Raw genomic sequence first — 18,516 nt, 5'->3', positions numbered from 1 at the left:
CCTTCACTAGATGTGTGACCCTGGACGGGTCATCTAACCTGAGTTAGGATTTCTCCATCTGTAAAATGGGGATAACATTTAACTGGGTGGAAATCTAATGAGATTTTTAAAGTGGGCCATGTGGTCATGCTAAGTGGCACTGTTAGGGGGTCCCCTGCAGGAACCCTAAGTGCATTCTAGTCAGTGCTTCCTTCAGCACCATCTGCTCGGGCAGGCTTGAGGAGGAAGGGTGAGTTGCAATGTTTGTCTCTGTCTGAAGCTTCTCAAAACCAGCACCTGAATATACAGCTCCAGGGCTACAAGTGAATCTGTCCAGTGAGTTGTTGCTTGCACATGTGTGTTGTAGTAGAAAGAACCCTTAAAGGAAAACTGGCATCTTCTGGTTTTAAACCCAGCTCGGATGTTGTCTGGAACCCTGGGAAAATTTCCCCTTTCTGTGCCTCAGTTTCTATATAAGATGAAAATATCACAAGCTTCAAGGCCTCTTCCTGCTAAGAAGTGTATGAAACTTTGATTTAGGGTGGGGGTTCAGGGATGGAGGACTTCCTGTGGTGGAGAGATGGGGGATATTTGGAACCACAAGTCACTGAGGTGGCCAGAAGGTAGAGACAGGACACTGATCCACTGGCACCCCAAGAAAGAACTATTAATTTCTGTTCACAAGAGGAAGATAAACCTGGCAGCTAATCAAGCCCCAGAACTGGGAGAAACAGACAAGAGACGGGAGGTGGGGCCTTGGAAGTCAGGCAGATAGAGATAAGCAGGAGTCAAAATTGCAGTTGCACAGACAAAACATGGACTTTATTCACATTGATACAAAATTAGATCTTTCTTGAAAGGTTGATGGACACTGGAGGGAAAAGGAGTTGATAGACAGTCATTGGTGGGGTGGTGGGTTGGGGAGATGGGAGAGGGACGAGGGATGGTCCAGAAAGGGTAGGATGCCAGATGCCTGGACTTCCCATGCCCCAGGGGGAGTTTGGGCTTGAGGTAAAGTTTCTATAAGGTGGGAAAATGAGAGTAGGGCTGGGAGAATGGGTAGATAGGAGGAGTAGAGTTCAAGGCTGGAAGCTCCCCTGATCCTCAATATTTTTACTTATACTGAAGGTGTACAATAAGAGGCAATCCCTCCTGGCTCTGGGGTCTCTGGGGATTCAGGAAGTGGAAGGCCAGGTAGAAGAAGAAAGGAAGAAGCTTGTAGGTATAAATTTATGCTCTCCCTTCCCCCCTCTTCTCTTATCTTGTAGACAACTGCCCGTTAGTGGAGCCTGGGATTCCTGAATGTGGAAATCCCTAAGTTTGGGGTGTGTAGGAGAAGGGTCTGACTCCCACTCCATTTTGTGGAGTGGGCTCAGATTCAGCTCTGGGAAGTGGAGCAGAAGATATAGAGCAGGGGATGCTGGCACAGGATAGAGATGCTTGTACAGACCATTAAAGAGCACAGGGATTGAACCATGCCCACAGGAGGGGCAGGAAGCAGAAACAGTAGCAGAAACAATAGGTTTGTTTACTGAGGCAGAGCCTTCAGGATGGCATTTACTTCCTCTGCTACTGCTGTCAGTGCAAATTCAAACTGGTCCTGGTGAGAGGGACAGAGAATTGTGTTAAATGGATCAGGATCAGGAGAGAGAAAGGGAGGGAGAAAGAATTATGTTAGAGAACCAGGGCCAGGAGATAGAAACCCCAGAAAACCAGGAAGAATGGCTTGCATAATTTGGGGAGTAGCTGGGATGAAAGGATAGAAACATGCAGGAGAGAGGCAGGGCAAATTGCTTCATGGATATCTGCTATACCAGCTGTTACAGGGGCCAAGTGGGCATGTGGTTAAAAAAAAAGATCTAAGGACAGAGGGGAAGTTGAGAGATGGGACAGGCCCAGGGATGAAGGGGAGGAAAGCTACCTTGGTGCGGACAAGTCCAGGCCGCTGATCTCGAACATGCTCCAGGGTAGCAGCAATATCAATTTCCTTCACTCCTGGTAGAGGGGAAGATATAGGGAATTAGGGGAGATGGGAGGAGATCCCAGAGGAGGAAGGGTCTCCGGTGACAGACCTTCCAAGAGGGAGACTGGGAAAGAATATTGGGGTATGGCAACTAGTCCCTCCCAAATCCCTTGAGGCAGCTGTAGAACTGAATTTTGCAGAAAGATAAAAGTCAGGGAGGCTTGGGGCTCAGATGAGCAACTGAAGACAAGCCAGAGGTGAGGAAAGGGCAGGGAATGTCCTCACCTTTTGCCATCCGGTTCAGCACCATGTCAATGAGGATGTAAGTACCAGTCCTCCCTGCTCCATCACTGAAATGAAATGTTTGGGAGATTGGGTTGGGAGGGCTCAGGTCCAGTTTGAAAGGGAAGGGACACACAAAATCAGAGTGGGGTTGGAAATGTGTTCATAGCAGAGATTTGAGGGTTGAGATCAGAGGAGACCAAAGTTTGAAGGAAAGAGCCCCCCAAAAATGAAATATGGAAATCAGGGATTAAATTGTGGGGGTTTCCTCTAAGACTGGAGAGATTCTGGGAACACTGACATTAATAATTCTATTTTTACAGAAAGATTTCTCTAATTTTCTATTATCTCTATTATTACTTTTCCCATCCCAATGTGAAGGGACAAAGGCAAGCCAATGGAGTCGAGGTGGGGGTTACAAGAAGGAGCAGCCCTGGGAATATAACCTGAACACCTACCCCCACTCTTATCCTGATTGTACTTTATAATACACACACACACACACACACACACACACACACACACACACACACACACACACGTCATTACCTGCAGTGCACAATGATAGGGCAGGACCGTCCACGGTAGCACTTGTTCACCTTCCTACAACAAAAATTAGATGTGAGCCAGAGGCTCAAGACTTCAATTCAACCCACATTTATTAAGTGCTGACTATATATGAGGAACCATGACCAGGCTTGGGAGTGCAAAGGGGGGAAAAATATAGTTCCCTACCCTCAAAGAGCTTACATTCTGCTGAAGGGGAACAATATGTGCACAAAGGTAAGCCTAATACAAGGTAATGAGTGGTGAGAGGGGCAAAGGAAAGATTTTCCATTAAGAACTCTAGACATATTAAAAGAACCAGAGTGCTATATCTGGCGGTGGAATTCTGGTAAATCAGGGAGGGTTTCACAAGGAAGGAGGCACCCAACCTGAACCTTGAAGGAAGACAGGGAATCTCAAAGGAGAAGAGGAGGAAGTACATTCTAGGCTTGGGGGGATGGCTTGAATATATGTACAGAAGTGGGGGATAAAAGGTATAATTTGAAGATTAACTAAGTAATCCGGTTTGGCCAAAATATGGGCTGTATGAAGAAGAATGATAGCTGATGACATGGGCTGAGACCAGATTGTGAACAAAATGCCAAACAAAGACATAAATCGTCTGGGAAGGGAGACATAGTTTATTTGCTGTCATTAGGGACTAACATGGTGCCATCCTGGGAGGGGCTGAACCCTGCCATGAACAGAGAAGGGTAACGTGCCTCTTTGCCCTTAAGGTCCTCCCTCTGCTACCCTGTTTAGTCATGTTTGGGGGTGTGGTTTCAACTTTCTAGTGACCTGATAAGCCCTCTGTGCAATCACTGGTAGTTTGAAAAGGAACAGCCCAAAACAGCAGGGAAGGGAAGGGGACAGGGCAAGAACTAGAGGTCACCCCCCCAGTTTCAATAGGAGAAAGCTGTACTTCTCTTTGGAAATTAAGGGTGGGAGATGGAGTGTAAGCCTCTAGAATCCCTATATTGGGAGGATTACTTCCATGACCCCAAGGGAATCTTCCCTCTACTTTATTCCTGGCCAAGAGACATCTTGTTATAGAGAACAGTCCTCAGTCCCTTGGGATCACTTGGTGGTTCCTTTCCCCCATCAGCTCCTTCTTATAATTCTATAGACTATTTTCACTCTTACCCAAGCTTTATTTAGTGCTTTGAATTAGCTAAGGAGGCCAGACCTTGGGATGGATACTTGTTAGAACCCAATGGGGGATGAGTATAATAGGAAGACATTATAGTCCAGCATGCTGTGTTGCTATGTATAAAGTGTCCTCTTGTAAATAGATCCTGAATTTAGTAACACTTGGATTTTAAAATTTTGGACTTATAAAAGAATATAAAATTTTAAATAATCCTATTCCTATGGGGCTGCATAGTTGAATGACATGTCTATGAGTCATTTGGTCCATTTAGAACCCAGATTCTTTTCTGACACTCTAATTCTTCCTTACTTTATCTCTCAGTGATCAAATCAGCATTTGTCTCTTATCCCTCATATGCTCTGTCCCCCACCCCTCATACTGGAAATGCTAAGCTCAAATCCTGATCTTTTTCAGGTTAGGAAGGAAAGGTAAGTCATCTACAAGATCTACTAGCTTAGTTTCTGAAGCCCGTCCCAGCTCCCATCTCATCCCAGCTCCCTGGGGAAGATGGAGGGAGCTTGGAGGCAGGTTGGAGCAGGTGACACCTGGGGGACCAACCTCCTTCTGAGAATGGTTATCCACCTGATTGGGGTGGGGGTGGGGAGTAAGTAGGGCCATATAGCTTTTCTAGGACAAAAGTCAGATAGTATAGGGAAGACACTGAACACACACCTTGCCAAATGTTCAGAGTTTGAATCCAAGTCTCCCATATTAACCTCAGCTTCCCTTATCTCTTCCTTCATTCCTTTTTTTCAGGGTGGGTGCAATACTGGATACAGATCAGTGTGTGTGTGTGTGTGTGTGTGTAGAAAAGTACAAATAAGAACCTTAGCATTCTACCTGTCTATCCAAAGGGAAGGGTCCCACAGAGGTGTTGGTAGTAGAAGCCATTGCCAAAGGCAGCTCCATAGATTTTTATAGTTTTGTGGCCAAACAGGATTCCTTCCCAGCAAATATCCCCAAAGCAAATCCACCAAAGCCCCAAGAAACAGTAACAATGTTTTTCCTCCCTCTCTTCCCTGCCCTCTGTCAGGGTCCCCCAGGGCCTTGTCCTCTCAGGCGGCCTGCTGGGGCGGGGGGCTTTCCCGGGGCCCCATCCATCCTGTCCGTGCGGCAGCCACACCTGCCAATGATCACTTTTGTGACTATGCAACTGAAGCCATAATACTAGCTGCAGATCACAAAAATGACACTGGCAGCTGTGAGGGAGAGAGACAGAGAGAATGACAGAGACAGAAAGAGAGACTGAGGGACAGAGAGAAAAGGGAGAGCAACTGAGGAGACAGAACAAGCAGGGACAAGGGGAAGATGGAAATGGAGAAGCAAAAGAATCAGAACAGACCCAGAAAGGAGATGGACATAGAAAAGACAGTCCTGGATTGAAGGATGTGGAGAGGGGAGAGCAACTCAGGTGAGAGGTCAGAGAGTGAGCCCTCAGGGGAAAGAGCTATGGGATTTGGAGTCAGGGGTCCTGGGTTCAAATCCCAGCTCAAACATTTTACTAGCTGTATCACCCTGAGCCAATCACTTTTCTGGACCTTAGTTTCTTCATCTGGAAAATGGGAAGGGGTGGACTAGATGGCCTTTAGGTTCCCTTTCATCTATTAAGCTCTGATGTTATGACCCAGCTTGCTCTTCACTCTCCACCCCCCATTATTGGGCTGAAAGGAGATGAGCTTAGGTATTATGAGCTGCTCCATGGAGGAAAGGGATAAGCTGAGAGATAAAGGGGAACTGCACCCTGTTTCATCTTCCCCAATTCTCCTCAGCTTCTACTAGTCAGGGAGTAGACGTGTCCAAGGATCTGGGACACAAAGGAGTTTCGGCCCTAAACCTGGTCCCCTAACTAGGAACACATGTGCTACTGTTCATCCTGAATTATGAAAGCTCTGTTCTCCTCGCTTCTCTCAAGCCAGACCAAATCTATTTCTTGCTCAGTCCCATCCCTGTCCTCCAGATGCTTTATCCCGCATCCCAGGCCTTGGTGCTCACCTGCGGAAGTCCAGCAGGGGCCGAGTCGAGGTTGGGGTGCCCTCAGCTGGCCAGCTGAGGAAATGGAACTGGGTGAGCGTCCGAGTCTCTTGGGATTGCACATTTTTCAGGTAGAAGCTTCGCACCAGGAAATCCTCACACCAGATGTGCTCTGAAACCAGGTTCACCTGCATGGAGAAGGGGGCTCAGGCTCCAGCTGATCCCTTTGTTAATGGGGGGAGTTCCTCCCTGTCCCCTGTGTATATCTTGGACTTTCCAACCTTTGACCCCCCCTCCTTCCATTTGAAGACCCATCACCTTACCTTTCCCCTTCCACCTACTGGAATCTTTCAAGCTCAGCCTCCTCCTTGAAGTCTTTCTTAATCACCCTAGTTGACTGGAACCTCTGCCCCTCTTCTGAACTTCTCTAAGGTGGTTGCTGTCTTGAACTGTCCATCTGGCATTCATGATAGCATTTGCTGCTAGAACACCTTCGTTTTATCTTGAATCTATCTTGCACAAACATGGCTTTCTATATATTGTCTTCTCTAGCTGGATCAGGGCTGGAACCATTTCTTTTTTTTCCCCTGAGGCAATTGGGGTTGAGTGACTTGCCCAGGGTCACACAGCTAGGAAGTATTAAGTGCCAGAGATAAGATCTGAACTCAGGTCCCTGCCCTTAATATGCTGATTGACTTGACTAAAATGGACCTTAGAGATTACTCATCCAACCCTCTCATTTTACATGTGAAGAAGCTAAAATCTCAAAGGAGAAAACTAGCAAGAGCCAGGATCAGGATAAGCATGTAGGTCTCTGACTTAATCTAGTGCCAACTCCAAACCACTGTGTAGTTTTTGGAAAGTCACCTGAAATAACTCTGAATTTGTGCTTTTTTATTTATAAAATGGGGATACCATCTGTATTACTTAGCTCTCAGATTGGCCATGAGGATCAAAGTGCTGTTATAACCATAAATCCTTTTCTAAACCATCACTGCTGCCTTGCATGGCTAGTTAATTTTTCATGTGTCTGTGCCTTTGGTTGCTCAAGCCGAACAATAAAATGCTGGAGGGCATGAATCCTATCTTAAACTTCTTTTAGCTCCATAGGGGACCCAGCACAGTGCTGAGCAAAGGGCTTATGCTTAAGAAATACTGATTGAGAGACAAGTCAAGGACTGCTGGTAGGAGGCATTAGATCTCTTAATCCCAGCCTCCTCCTCTTCTTTCTTTAAAGGATGGAAAGTTTGTGCCAGTTCTGTTTCTTCCTTTTCTGCATGAATTTTCTCCCTCTCTGTTTCCTTCCTTTCACCCTCCCTTTCCTCCCACGGTCTCTTGGGGTCCTGCCCAACCTCATAGACATGATAGAGGGAGGAGCCCTCATCCGGCCAGTAGCGGTCACATTGCTTGACTCCATCCTCCACCAAAGGGGCCAGCATCACGATGACCGTGCAGCCATTTTCCCACACCATCTGAGGGAGGAGAGATCTCAGTGTCAGAAGGGGTAGAGGGATGGGATGGGGAGGACATTCGGCTCTATTATATCCCCACCCACTTCCCCAGGTCCTGGGCTGCATCCGGTGGTGTCCCCTGGGATAGCTCTCCTCGCTCACCTGCACTTTCGTCTGGGAGCTCACCTGCCAGAAGTCCGAAATAGTGTGGGAGAGCGGGCCCTGAGTGGCGATGTAGGCTGGCATCCGAGGGTCGTGCTCAATCTGAGTCCATCGTGTTGGGGTGGAAGAGAATCACAGTTAGAACTGAGAAACACTGACAGAGGCAGGAGTGGGGTGGGGGGGTTGAACCTTAGTTTAGATGCTAAAGGATACTATAAGAGAGCAGAAAAAAGTTAAACTGGGGCAAACCTCGCTCATCAGCATTGTGGGTCTCTGCTTTGTTCATCCTTAACATGGAGATGATAGTACTTATAATACCTTCTTTCACCGGGATATGGTGAGGAAAGCATTTTGCAGACTAAAGCATTCTATAAATGTCAATTATTAGAATAATAATAGGTACTGCTTTTTAGGGGCTGAGACCAGGGTGGATACCAAGACATTCATGACAGAAATGATGATGGTTCAGGATGGGAGTTGGGTTTGGGTTTTTGCTGGCGATGGGGAATTCAGTACTCACAATGGGGCTAGCGTTGATATAATCGCTCCGAGAAGGACTGCTTTCCACCTTCAGCTTGATTCGAGCATGGTCGTCTGCACAGAACCCACCCACACCCCGTGCCCCATCTTTGGGTTATCAGGGCACCAGCAACTCCCTCGCCAGCCAGCCCCTCCACCAAGAAAGGATTCCCCACCAGGGACACCCAGGCTGCTTGCTCAAGCCAACCATCCCTTGGAACAAAAAGGGACTTACAGGGCACAAAGTCAGGGTTCCTGTTCTTCTTGAGGTTTGCATCACCTTGGGCCAGGCTACAGGCATTGGGCTCTGCCTGGTAGGCACATAGGGCTTGCCACTCCTTGGCCAGGCGGTCCCGGTTTCGCAGGTGGTCCTCCATATAGGCCTGGAAAGCAGAAGGATAGCTGGGGCCCTTCCTTCCCCTAACTACCCCTGCCCGCCCATGATCCTCAGCTGCCACCCTTACCAGGATCATGTGTCCCGTGGAGATGTCCATATTGGCTTGGGCGGGTTCCTCGCACCACGACGGGGTGCTGCTGTGGGAGCTGGGGCTGGCTTGGGCAGCGTCGCTGAACTGAGAGGAGATGCTGCTCACCCTCGAAGGCTCTGGAGGTCCTTCGGACCGGCTGAACAGAGACTTGCTGGCCATGTGCTGGCGGCACAGCTCCTGGGCACCGGAGGAAGCAAGACTATGTTCAGGAGCCCTCCAGTGGGACCCAGAGATACCCGAGTTTTACATATTGTTTTATTCATTTATTCATTCAAGAAATAATTAGGACCCTATCCCTAAGCTCCAGAATATAGAGAGATAGGTGGGGCACTTAGGAGATACCAAGTTAGCTGAGGTGGCGCCTTATCTGTTCTCCCAGAATCTACTGGGTTTGGTTGATTTAAAAATGAATACAATTCCCTTGGGAAGGACTCTTGTTTTCTAAGTCTCTTCTTACAGCTGAAGGCCAATTTGAATGGGATTTGTGACTCCTGGACTCTGGAGTTAAAAGAAATCTTCCCCAAGGCAGGTGCTCACTCCCTAGTATCCCACCCCACATCCAGCCTCTGCTAGCACACATCCACAGGCACAGAATTCACTGCTTTCATTCAGCTGCATCCTCTCCATACCAGGCCCTGTTGTTGCCCTGTTCACCCACCCAATCAGGGCCAAGGCTTTTCCTGGCCTGTTCTAAACTCTAAGGAGGAATCCCCAGGCCCCCCAGACCTGGTACTCCAAGGTGGTATCCGCGTGGGCTCCCTCAGGCCCCAGGGCTGCCAGGCGTTCCTTTTCCCGGAGTCGCCCATGCTGCCGCAAACAGACGGCCAAGGCCGCAGCCACGAGCAGCCCTGCCACACCTGCCAGGGCCACCAGGGTCAGCAGCACCGAGCGAAGCGGAGGGGTCCCTCGAGCTGGCCGGGGCAGCACGGCAGCTGCTTCTTCCCGCTGTTGACAGTATTTTGTGGGGAAATGAGTTTACTGAGTTTAAGGGAGATGGAAATGAAACCATGTCACTTTCCCCATCCCCATTCACTTTTCATTTAGTCAGAAAAAGTAAAGAACCTCTAATCTAGCTTGATACTCTCATTTTAAATAGGCAGAAATAAGTGTCAAAGTCTCAGGAACTACCCTGGCAGGTTTCCATCACTAATATGGCCAACTCAAGTCCTGTTAATGTATAAAAACACATCTATTGCTCTTCCCAAGATTATCTACATTTTAAAAGAGGGGAAAAGAAGATGTTTAATTCAAAGAAACCAAACGGTAGAATCTCAGGCATGGCAGCCAAGCAGATCTTACTTCTAGGGGGACCACGTGTTCTGGATATTTCCATTTCATTCCAGGTAGTTACAAAAGAATTTGTGAAAACAAAACCCTATCTTAATCTGACCTAAGGTTTCCTCTCTCCCCATTTTTATCCAAACCTTTTCTCATTATTTTGCATAATTTCACATGTGATTTCTTAATTGGGGGTGGGGATAAGGGAGAAAACTTAGAACTCAAACATTTTAAAAACAAATGTAGAATTTGTTGTTGTGAATGTAACTGAGGAAAAAATAAAATAAACCACATTTTTCTCATAGAAACCCAAAAGATGCTCTCTTTTGACAAATCCAGCAGTACCCCCTGCTGGTGGTAGAGGGAATAGCGTGAAAAGGGGATCTTTCCTTTGGTTCTGGACACTTGGGGCCATCACCATCACAACAGAACCAAAGACTATCAGAACTGGCAGCGAAGTCCAGGCTCCTGACACATGCAGTGCCCAAGTCCTAGAGAATGCTGAGCAGCCTGCCAAAGTCACACGTCCCTATCTTCAAGACTCATCTGAGGCTCATCTCTTCTGTGAAACGTTCCTTAATTCCTCCTCATAATGCTTTCCCTTCTTCAAATTACCTTGAATTTATTACCAGCACATTATGTGTGTATAAATTATATCTACATCTATCTGTGTGTGTGTGTAAAGTCAGTGGACACATTCTATTCTATTTGTCTAGACAGAATGCAAGCTGGAGAGCAGAGATCTTATTCTTCTTTGCATACAAATGTTTGTTTATTAGCTGCCAGACAACCACCGGCCCCCTCCGAGGTCCCTTTCCAGGTAGCAAGCCTTTGGTCTCTACTTGTAGCTCAGTTCCCCCGGGGACCACTAACCCTGCTTTCTGCATCCCCAAACACAACAGCCTCAGGTTTAATAGAAAGACTTCCTTGCGTACCTGGCCCACTCCTGTCTGTAGGATTCGGAACCCCGTCTCTGCTTCCAGTTCCGACTTCACCAGTCCTACAAGGAGGAGACATTTTAGGCTTTTTCAGCTTGCAAGAGCCCTCACTCTGCCCCCGGCCACGCCACGCCCTGTAGGTAAGCTGAGTTAATCAGGAGGATGGTGAACAGACCTGAGGCAGGGACCAAGGTGGGACTGGGGGTGACATTTACCTGCTTGCTGCGTCACATCGGCCAAAGACACGTTCTGCTCATTGTTCCGGATTCGAAAGGTGAGGGCTGATCCCACCACGCTGAAAGGCAGGAGTCAAGTTATGGCCTCGATCTCCAAACTCAGTCACCGACGGTAAAACTGTATTTGGTAGGACTGAGGAAAGGACAAGTTAAGCTCTCTAGGGGAAACAATGAAGATCGGGGGCCAATTCTGGGTCAGACAATGGGCACACGCCCCTAAGAAGTGTGCCCTCGAGTCCAGACACAGCTCCATCTCGGGGAGGACATGGTGCCATTCTGGCTGCTGCTGCCCCTGACCTCCGGTCCCCAACATCTCGAGGGAGAGGAAGTGGACTCTGGCCTCTCGCCCTCCTCTCCGTCCATTCCCTCACCCCAAAGTTCACAGCATCGGTACCACCTGATATTGATGAAATTCTCAGAAGACATGTGGATGTGTTCTGCCAGGGTCTCCAACAGTCTGACACCAGCGGTCAGTCCCAGGGGCCTGAGGTGAGAACGGGCAGAGGAAGGCCTTCTCAGCTACATCGTCCTGAAAGAGACACTCACTGCACAGCAGGGAGGGCCCGGTAAGCAGCCTCCCTACCTCCCTCTCCCACCGTATAATCAGTTCCCCTCTTCTCTCAGATTGAATATTCCCTTTTCTAACCAGGAGGGTTTGTTGCCCATATTTTAGGCAAGGCAGGTAGCCTTCTATCCCCCTTCCTCTTGCCCCCTTGCCTGACTCTGGATTCTCCTCAAGAACCTTACTTCTGGTCAGTCACTATGTAGCCGTACTCCTCTGCAGAGTGAGCCAGGGGCTGATCTCCCCCAGACAGTCCTTTCTGACCCAATGGACTTTTCTTCTCCATCAGGACAGGCATGCCAAGGGAAGGGGGCGGCTCCGAGGGGCCTGCCACGGCGGCTCCCTGGGCACGAACTGGGATGTCGCCACCAGCAGGGAACTCAGACAAGGAGGCCGTGGCAGAGGGGGGTTCTCTGCTGTCTCCCGTATGCTGCATGTCTCCTTCCATTATCTGTCCAAAATAGGAAAAAAGAGACCCCAAGGGCTGACCCAGAGTAGTAGAAACACTGCAAACAAAAACCTGACCACCTTGTGTATGGGGCTGTGGGCACAGAGAGCTCTGTCACATGGGTGCCTCCGATGATGAGGCTGGAATGGTGGGGAGTGATAAAGCCACATGAAGTGATAGACCCTGGGCTAGTAGCTGGGAGTTCTTGGCTCTGCCTCTGATCAGTGATGTGACCGTCTCTCTAAGTGCACTTTCCCCATCCGAGCATAAGGGATGTTGGATTAGAGGCAATCTCTCCAATTCCTTCCCAGTTGTAACATTCCATGGGTCTATGAGAAGGTAGGGCTGATGTTGGGGTAAATTCAGCAGAGTTTGGGCCCTATCTTACTTTCTTGGTCACAGCATCAGCATTCCCAGCTTCACCTGTGGGAAAGATAGAAAAGACTCATCAGGCAGGAAGAAGCGAACTCAGCACAAAGAGGGAACTTTCAGTCAAGGTGCCTGTTCTGTTGCCATTCCTGACATTAATTAGAATCCTATTAATTCCATTAGCCCCAGATTGTTGTACTGCCATTGGCCAATAGCTCCTCCCTTTCATCCTCCTTCTTCCTTTCTGTTCTTTCCATGAGAAAGGCTTTCCTTCTCTTTGCCTTACTTCTAGTTCCTGGTCACGCATAGTGTCCATGGAACACTGATCACCTCCCCCAAATCCAAGCTCCTGGGGGCATGGGGTCTCTCCTCCTGGACACTCACCCCGGTTCTTCCCCGCGCCCTTGGGTAGCAGCTGCATTAGAGTGTAGAGGCTGGTGAGTTGCTCCCGACTCAATTGCTTTAACTCTACCCCATAGTTAGCCAGCACTGCTGCCAGTCTCTGCAGAACCACATCTGCTAAGGAATCAGAGAGAGAGGGCTTGGAGCCAGGGATGGGAGTGGAAGGGGAGGAAGCAATGGGGTGCCCGGGGTACAAGCGATGCAGAAGAGGGAATGAGGAGGACCTATCCACTGGATATCTACTGAGGGAATCAGCCTGTCTGCCAGTGTTTTGAGAAAACTACTCATGTGAACAGATTAAAGGAATTCTGGATTTCATCTAAGGAGCCATAGCCCTGGATAGCTGAGCTCCCCATGAGACAGGACAACTCGCTGAAAGAGAAGGGAGATGGATGGAAGATGGAGAGGGAGGATGGAGTGGTAGGAAGGCAGAAGACTCAGTTACCTGGTTGGGGGCCTGGTGATAGAGATGTTAAAGCAGAAGGCTCTGGTTCCCGCTCCCCAGTGCCCCCTATCCCTTCCTCCCCATAGGTCTGTGGAGAGTCTCCTCCCTGGCTGTTGCCTGCCTGTTCTTGTAGCCTTTGACCCTTGAGCCTGACTGAAGCAGGGGGCTCCTGAGCCAGGTAGAGGAGTCCAGGGTCTTGGAAGAGCTGAGCAGATACAGGCCCTGGAGGGTTCCTGTAGGAAAGGCCGGGGTGGGCACCAAACGCATTCTTAGCAGCTCTGTTGAAGAGGGCTGAGGCCTCGGCCTTCGGCTGAGGGACTACTGTGACCAGCCCTGGGGGGTTCTCCAAGGCTCGGGAACTTTCCTGGGAGGCAAACTGTATGGGAAAGCAGAGTTTGAGGTCAGAAGAAAGTTGGGGGTGGGGTGGGAGTAGGGGTGGCTGCAGCCGAGGAATGGCTGCTCTTGGGTCTCACCTGGTGGAATAGGTAGGGCTGCAGCAGTGTGGGCTCATAGCTCAGGGCAGGGAGTGGGGGCTGCGGGGGCAGCAGCAGATGCTCCAGGAGCGGAGGCAGCAGGTCAGCCGGGAGGGAAGGCAGGAGAGCCCCAGCCCCACCCCCACCCCCGCCCAGCAGAGGCCTCGGAAGTCGATGTTGGGCTGCAGGGCTGGAGCCTGTGGGGAGGCCAGGTGGGAGCAACTCCCCAGGGAGAGCAGGTCTCCTGGATGCCAGGCCGGATCTGGGGAGGAGAGCAAGGTGTGTGATGGGGAAGGGCAGACAGATAGCAGGGGGAGGAGCAGAAGGATGACCTCGGGCCCTGAGTGGGTGTGACTTCTACTATCAGGGGGCAGCCGAGGCATGGAGCAAGGCTGGGACAACTTCCCCCTTGGACTGGGCTTCCTGGCCCCACAAAAGCAGCTGCTAGGAGCAATGTGAGGAGTGGGAAAGGGAGGGCAAATCTCCGTCCTTTCCAATCATGGCAGCAGGGCTGTATGCTGGGGTCCAAAGCTCTGGGTCACTCAGAGGCCCTCATCCACTGCCTTGTCTACAATACTCGTTTCCGTGTTCTTTGTCCCCTTTGTTTTTGCTCTCACTTCCTCAGGAGACAAACAAGGAGAGCTGAGCACCAGGGAACTGCCATCCATATGGCCCGTCCCTTCACGGTCCAGGAATGTCATATATGCATGTGAAATGAGGGATGAGCAGAAGGGCAGTTAATTACTTTGTTACCGATAGTCAGTTCCTGGAGTGGTGGCAGGCTGGCTGAGACTGGCAAAATCCTGCTACAACCTTGACTCAGCCCTACAACGCCCGCCTGCCATTCCTCGGCCCTTTCCTTCTCCCCTGTACCTTTTCGGTTCTTCACAAAACCCTTTCAGCTGGGCTACAAAATTCATCAGCCTGTGTGTGGGGGGGTGGTGAGTGCTCTCCTTTGTCCCACGTGTCCCCGGGCCCTACCTGTCCTTGGAGCCAGGGTCTGGTGGTCGGAGCCGGGGGATCCGCTCCATCTCCTGGGATATCACATACTGAGTGAGGTCATCCTGCCAGGATAGTCCTTAGAGGAGAAACCCAGAGAGGATGGCACTTTGGGATGGGCTAGTTCATCCACAGAATCAGAACCATACAAAAATGATTCCCAATATGTACGTTGCAGGGAACACACAGTTCAAGCAGGGAATGAGCCAGGCAGGACAGGTATATTTTTATGTATCTTTGAGAACTCTTTCTAAATTATCTTTCTGTTGTGTTTTTAATTGAAATGGAATCTCCCTATCTCATCCAGCTTGCGGTCTACTCATAAGCCCCCAGTCCTGGGGACCCACCATAATGGGGCCAGATTCAGTAGCTCTAGAATTCAGGATTTCCGAGTTCAAGAGATCCACTACCTCAGCCTATCCTTTCTGCAGGGATTATAATACCACGATGCTGGGTTTATCTTTGATGATTCTGAGGCAGCTCTCGTTTCCTAGATAAGTAATGGCACCTTAGTTTTAGCTCCCAGAGAAGGCAGCACGTAAGGAATCATGTATGTTCCACCTCTCTCCTTTCTTCTCCCTGTGTGGTCTGCCCTAACCTTACAACTCATGTTTTTTTAAAGGTTCTCCCAGTAACATAATTCTTAGGTCCTGATCTTGGGCAGAATGAAAATGTGGGGTTGGCCAAGAGCCTTGTGTGCTGGCCCTCGAGGCCAATGTTCTGGTCTAAATGATCCTTTTGGAATCTTCTAATATTCATTAAAAGGCAATCTACCCAAATGATGACTTAGCTTTACTAAACAAATAAGAAAATGGGTGATTATAGATGTAAGAGTGGTAAGGGTAGATACAGGAGAGGAAAGAGGCACCTCTTTCTATGGGAAAGCTTCAATTCTCATTTCTTCCACTTTTAGCTGACAGATCCCTGCCCTTCTCTCCCCAACATATTTATACCTCACTTACCTTGAGACATAAGCTGCCGAAGCACACTTTGCAAGCGTTGGAGGATGGGCGAGGTGACCTGCAGCAGGGGCCGGACTCTCCCCGCACCCGTCTGGCACTGTCCAAACAAACCATCTAGGGGTACAAAGAGGGATACTTCTAGGCAGCCAGGTAGCCCATTTCACATAGCCCTAGGACCACCCCCCTCGTCTCCTGAGGGATCATGAAAACTATGCTCCATGAAGACCAGGTGAGACAGGACTCCTTCCCTCAGCTCCTGATGCAATAAAATACTTCCTCCTCCCACCCCTCCCCTTCTTCCCACCCAGTTCTCACTGCCACGTGGCTGACTTTCCTTTCTGCACTCACCCTGGATACAGACCTCCTGATGAGAGCAGAGCCTACGGTCAAACAGGCAGCCTGTGGATGGACAGATGAGTCCATCAGTTTGCCAGCTAAGCAATTAAATAGTCATATAGATGGAAAAAGGAGAGGGGGGGAGAGGTCATTTGGAGCCTCCCTAGAGAGGAGGCCCCTACATATGCTAAGAGGAATGGTGCAGGAGGAGGTCTGGAGTCCTTGGGGAAAGAAAGTGTTAGGACCTGAACCAAGCTTGGCAATGGGATTCCGGAAAGCCTCAGTTTCCCCATCTGTACAATGAAACTTTACACACATTCAGTATTCCAAGCTGCTCCTATGGGCATAACATTCAGGAGATCTACGCGCTGGGGGATGTTATCCTGACTAGGGGGCTAGTGGGACAGGATGACCGGCTCAGCTACTTTGTAGGGTCCTTCTGGGATGTAAGGCCTCGGCGCTGAGACTTGGAAATGGGGGGAGGAGGCTCCCACTTAGGGAACAATGTGGAGGAGACCACCACCCTCCTATGGGGAAAGGCCATGAGGGCAGGAGGGGCTTCTGAGGGTAGGAAACGGGAATTGTGGGACTGATGGGAAAGGAAGCGTCCCCAGGCCGGCCTGTACAGGCTGCCACTGTCCAGGGTGCTGACGCTCAGGACCGGGTGGGGCCGCGGATTTGGAATCGGCCGCTGGGGCGGAGATGGGAGGTGGGGAGGGGAATGGGCGAGGCAGCTGCGCCAGGCCTGTCACCATACCCGCTGTCGGGAACCCCCCTCCCCCCCACGGACACCGGATGCTCTCCCCTCGGTCCTCAGAGACAAGGACCGGCCTGGAAAGGGGGGGGGTGTCAGACTAGGAGTCAGCCTGCTCACTCCCCTTTCCCACGCGCCCCCCCACCTCCACTCCCACCCCCAGTTCGTGAGTCAGCGACTGACTCTGTCTCCGGCCGCTCAGCCGTGAGTCAGCGCCGAGCCCGGGGGGTGAGGGGAAGTGGGGGGGTAGAGAGAAGAGAGACCCCTCCCCCTCTGTCTCCTTTCCCCCATCGCCCCTAGTTTCCCTTTACAACAGAACAGAGCCGGCCTCCCTAGGAAATCTCGATCTTTCTTCCGAGCCAACCTTCTCTTTCGGAGCCCCTGAACCCCACTACCGGCTTCCTGGGCTCCTGCAGCCCGGGGTACCCAAACTCCTCTCTGGAACCTTTTTACTATCCCCAAGAGATTCCCTTCTCTTCTCCCCACTTTCCCGTCCTGCCTTCTTCCAGGACTCGCTTGGGCCCTTGCATTTACCTCGGTCTTAAACCCTTCAAATCAGAAGCCCACCCCCACCCCCACCCCCTTCTCTGAAGCGAAGGCCCCATCACCCCCAGCCCACTTCCCTAAGGTCCCGCCTCCGTCTCTCGGGCCCCACCCCCAAGACTACGCCCCCTTGCTCCCTCCCCCTGATTCTTTCCCCTCCTTTCCCACCCAGTTCCTTTCCGAATCCTAGTCCCCTTCCCTCTGGACTCATGCACCCCGACATCCCTAATCCTGGGATTCGCCCCCTTCCCATTCTCCCAACCCTTAGGCTTCCTCCTGACCGTGGGCGCTGGTGGCGCTGCTGCCCCCAAGGCGAGAGGTCACTAGCAAGAGGCAGAAAAGCGGTCTGAACCCCCAGAACCCCGGGAGCCGCCGCATCCTCCTCCGCTGGGCGCGCGCAGGCTCCCCCGGCAGAACCGCAGCGACACTGGCGGGAGCCGGACGCAAGGGGGCTCGGGCGGGGCCACGGCATACCCCACCCACTTCAGAGGTGGGCTTCACACGCCCCTCGCTGTGCGGCTTGTCCAATCCTGGCCGGCCCAGCAACGACTCTCCCACCTCCCCATCCCTTATTTTCTCAGACTGGCTTTTGCGTCATAAATGTCGTCAAACCCCAGTCCTCAAGGGGGTCTGCATCATGAAGACCCCTCCTTTGAATGTCCACCCCTTTGTACAAGCCACACCCCCAATTGCCATCTGTTCGGCCTCTGCATCTGACTCTACCCCTAACTAGCAAGGGGGGGGCGGGGCACAAGGGGCAAGGGGCCAGAGAATTAGGGTGAATTAGCTTTTGCATCATTCACATTTCCTTTCCAGCCTAGTTTCCATAAAGACCTCCCTTTATCTCCTTGGAGTGTGGAAGGGAAAAGAGGCAATTTCTTTAGCTTATCCTATAGGGCCCTGGGGTGGAATCTGGGAATCCTGACAGTGAAATAAGTCACAGCTAAACCGTGAGAAACGAGGAGGGCCGAGTGGTAAAGATGCTGCTCCCCATCGAAGCTCGAGAGTGTCCCAGGAGCCAAAGTGCTCCTCTATATAGATCCTAACTGAGGGGGCTTCATGAACTTTGACCTAACCACAGCAGCTCTACCGATCTGAAATTGGGCTCCTAACAACTCTATCAATCACCTGTCTTGGAAATGAGCTCAGCCCTCCTCCTCGCCAGATTCTTTCAATCCAGCTGCTTTCAATAAGCTTTTAAAATCAGTAGTATAGAAGCAGCTGGCCAGTAGTGCAATAGATGGGTCTCTAGCGGTGTGA

The 18,516-nt window shown here is 50.6% G+C and overlaps 1 protein-coding gene across 2 annotated transcripts; it reads right to left on the bottom strand.

The window, feature by feature from the left end:
* Window positions 1-773: 773 nt before the first annotated feature.
* Window positions 774-17,702, bottom strand: PTPRN (protein tyrosine phosphatase receptor type N). Of its 2 annotated transcripts, none has more exons than XM_074298675.1 (23): window positions 17,538-17,702; window positions 15,972-16,022; window positions 15,624-15,737; window positions 14,644-14,740; window positions 13,663-13,924; window positions 13,190-13,565; window positions 12,727-12,858; window positions 12,362-12,396; window positions 11,711-11,976; window positions 11,361-11,447; window positions 10,943-11,022; window positions 10,725-10,789; window positions 9,238-9,456; window positions 8,488-8,688; window positions 8,259-8,406; window positions 8,025-8,098; window positions 7,529-7,606; window positions 7,244-7,363; window positions 5,913-6,079; window positions 2,774-2,827; window positions 2,228-2,292; window positions 1,901-1,974; window positions 774-1,579 (listed from the first exon to the last, which is right to left on the bottom strand). In XM_074298675.1, the coding sequence occupies exons 1-23, from the start codon at window positions 17,632-17,634 to the stop codon at window positions 1,508-1,510; spliced, it is 2,934 nt and encodes a 977-aa protein (XP_074154776.1). In that variant the 5' UTR covers window positions 17,635-17,702; the 3' UTR covers window positions 774-1,507. The 2 variants fall into 2 exon arrangements, with proteins under 2 accessions (XP_074154776.1, XP_074154775.1); XM_074298674.1 differs by having other exon boundaries at window positions 12,727-12,861; window positions 17,538-17,701.
* Between the last annotated feature and the right edge of the window lie 814 nt (window positions 17,703-18,516).

This window comes from Sminthopsis crassicaudata, chromosome 3 (assembly GCF_048593235.1).
Source record: "Sminthopsis crassicaudata isolate SCR6 chromosome 3, ASM4859323v1, whole genome shotgun sequence".
NCBI lineage: Eukaryota > Metazoa > Chordata > Mammalia > Dasyuromorphia > Dasyuridae > Sminthopsis > Sminthopsis crassicaudata.
The sequence above is the reverse complement of the archived record's forward strand: the minus strand, read 5'-3'. Positions and strand labels throughout refer to the sequence as shown.

Coding starts and splice junctions, on each gene's coding strand:
- PTPRN (XM_074298674.1), bottom strand. CDS start 17,634: ATGCGGCGGCTCCCGGGGTTCTGGGGGTTCAGACCGCTTTTCTGCCTC. Junction 11,977..12,361: donor CTGATGCTGTGACCAAGAAA/GTAAGATAGGGC, acceptor TATTTTGGACAG/ATAATGGAAGGAGACATGCA. Junction 7,364..7,528: donor CTATTTCGGACTTCTGGCAG/GTGAGCTCCCAG, acceptor CTCCTCCCTCAG/ATGGTGTGGGAAAATGGCTG.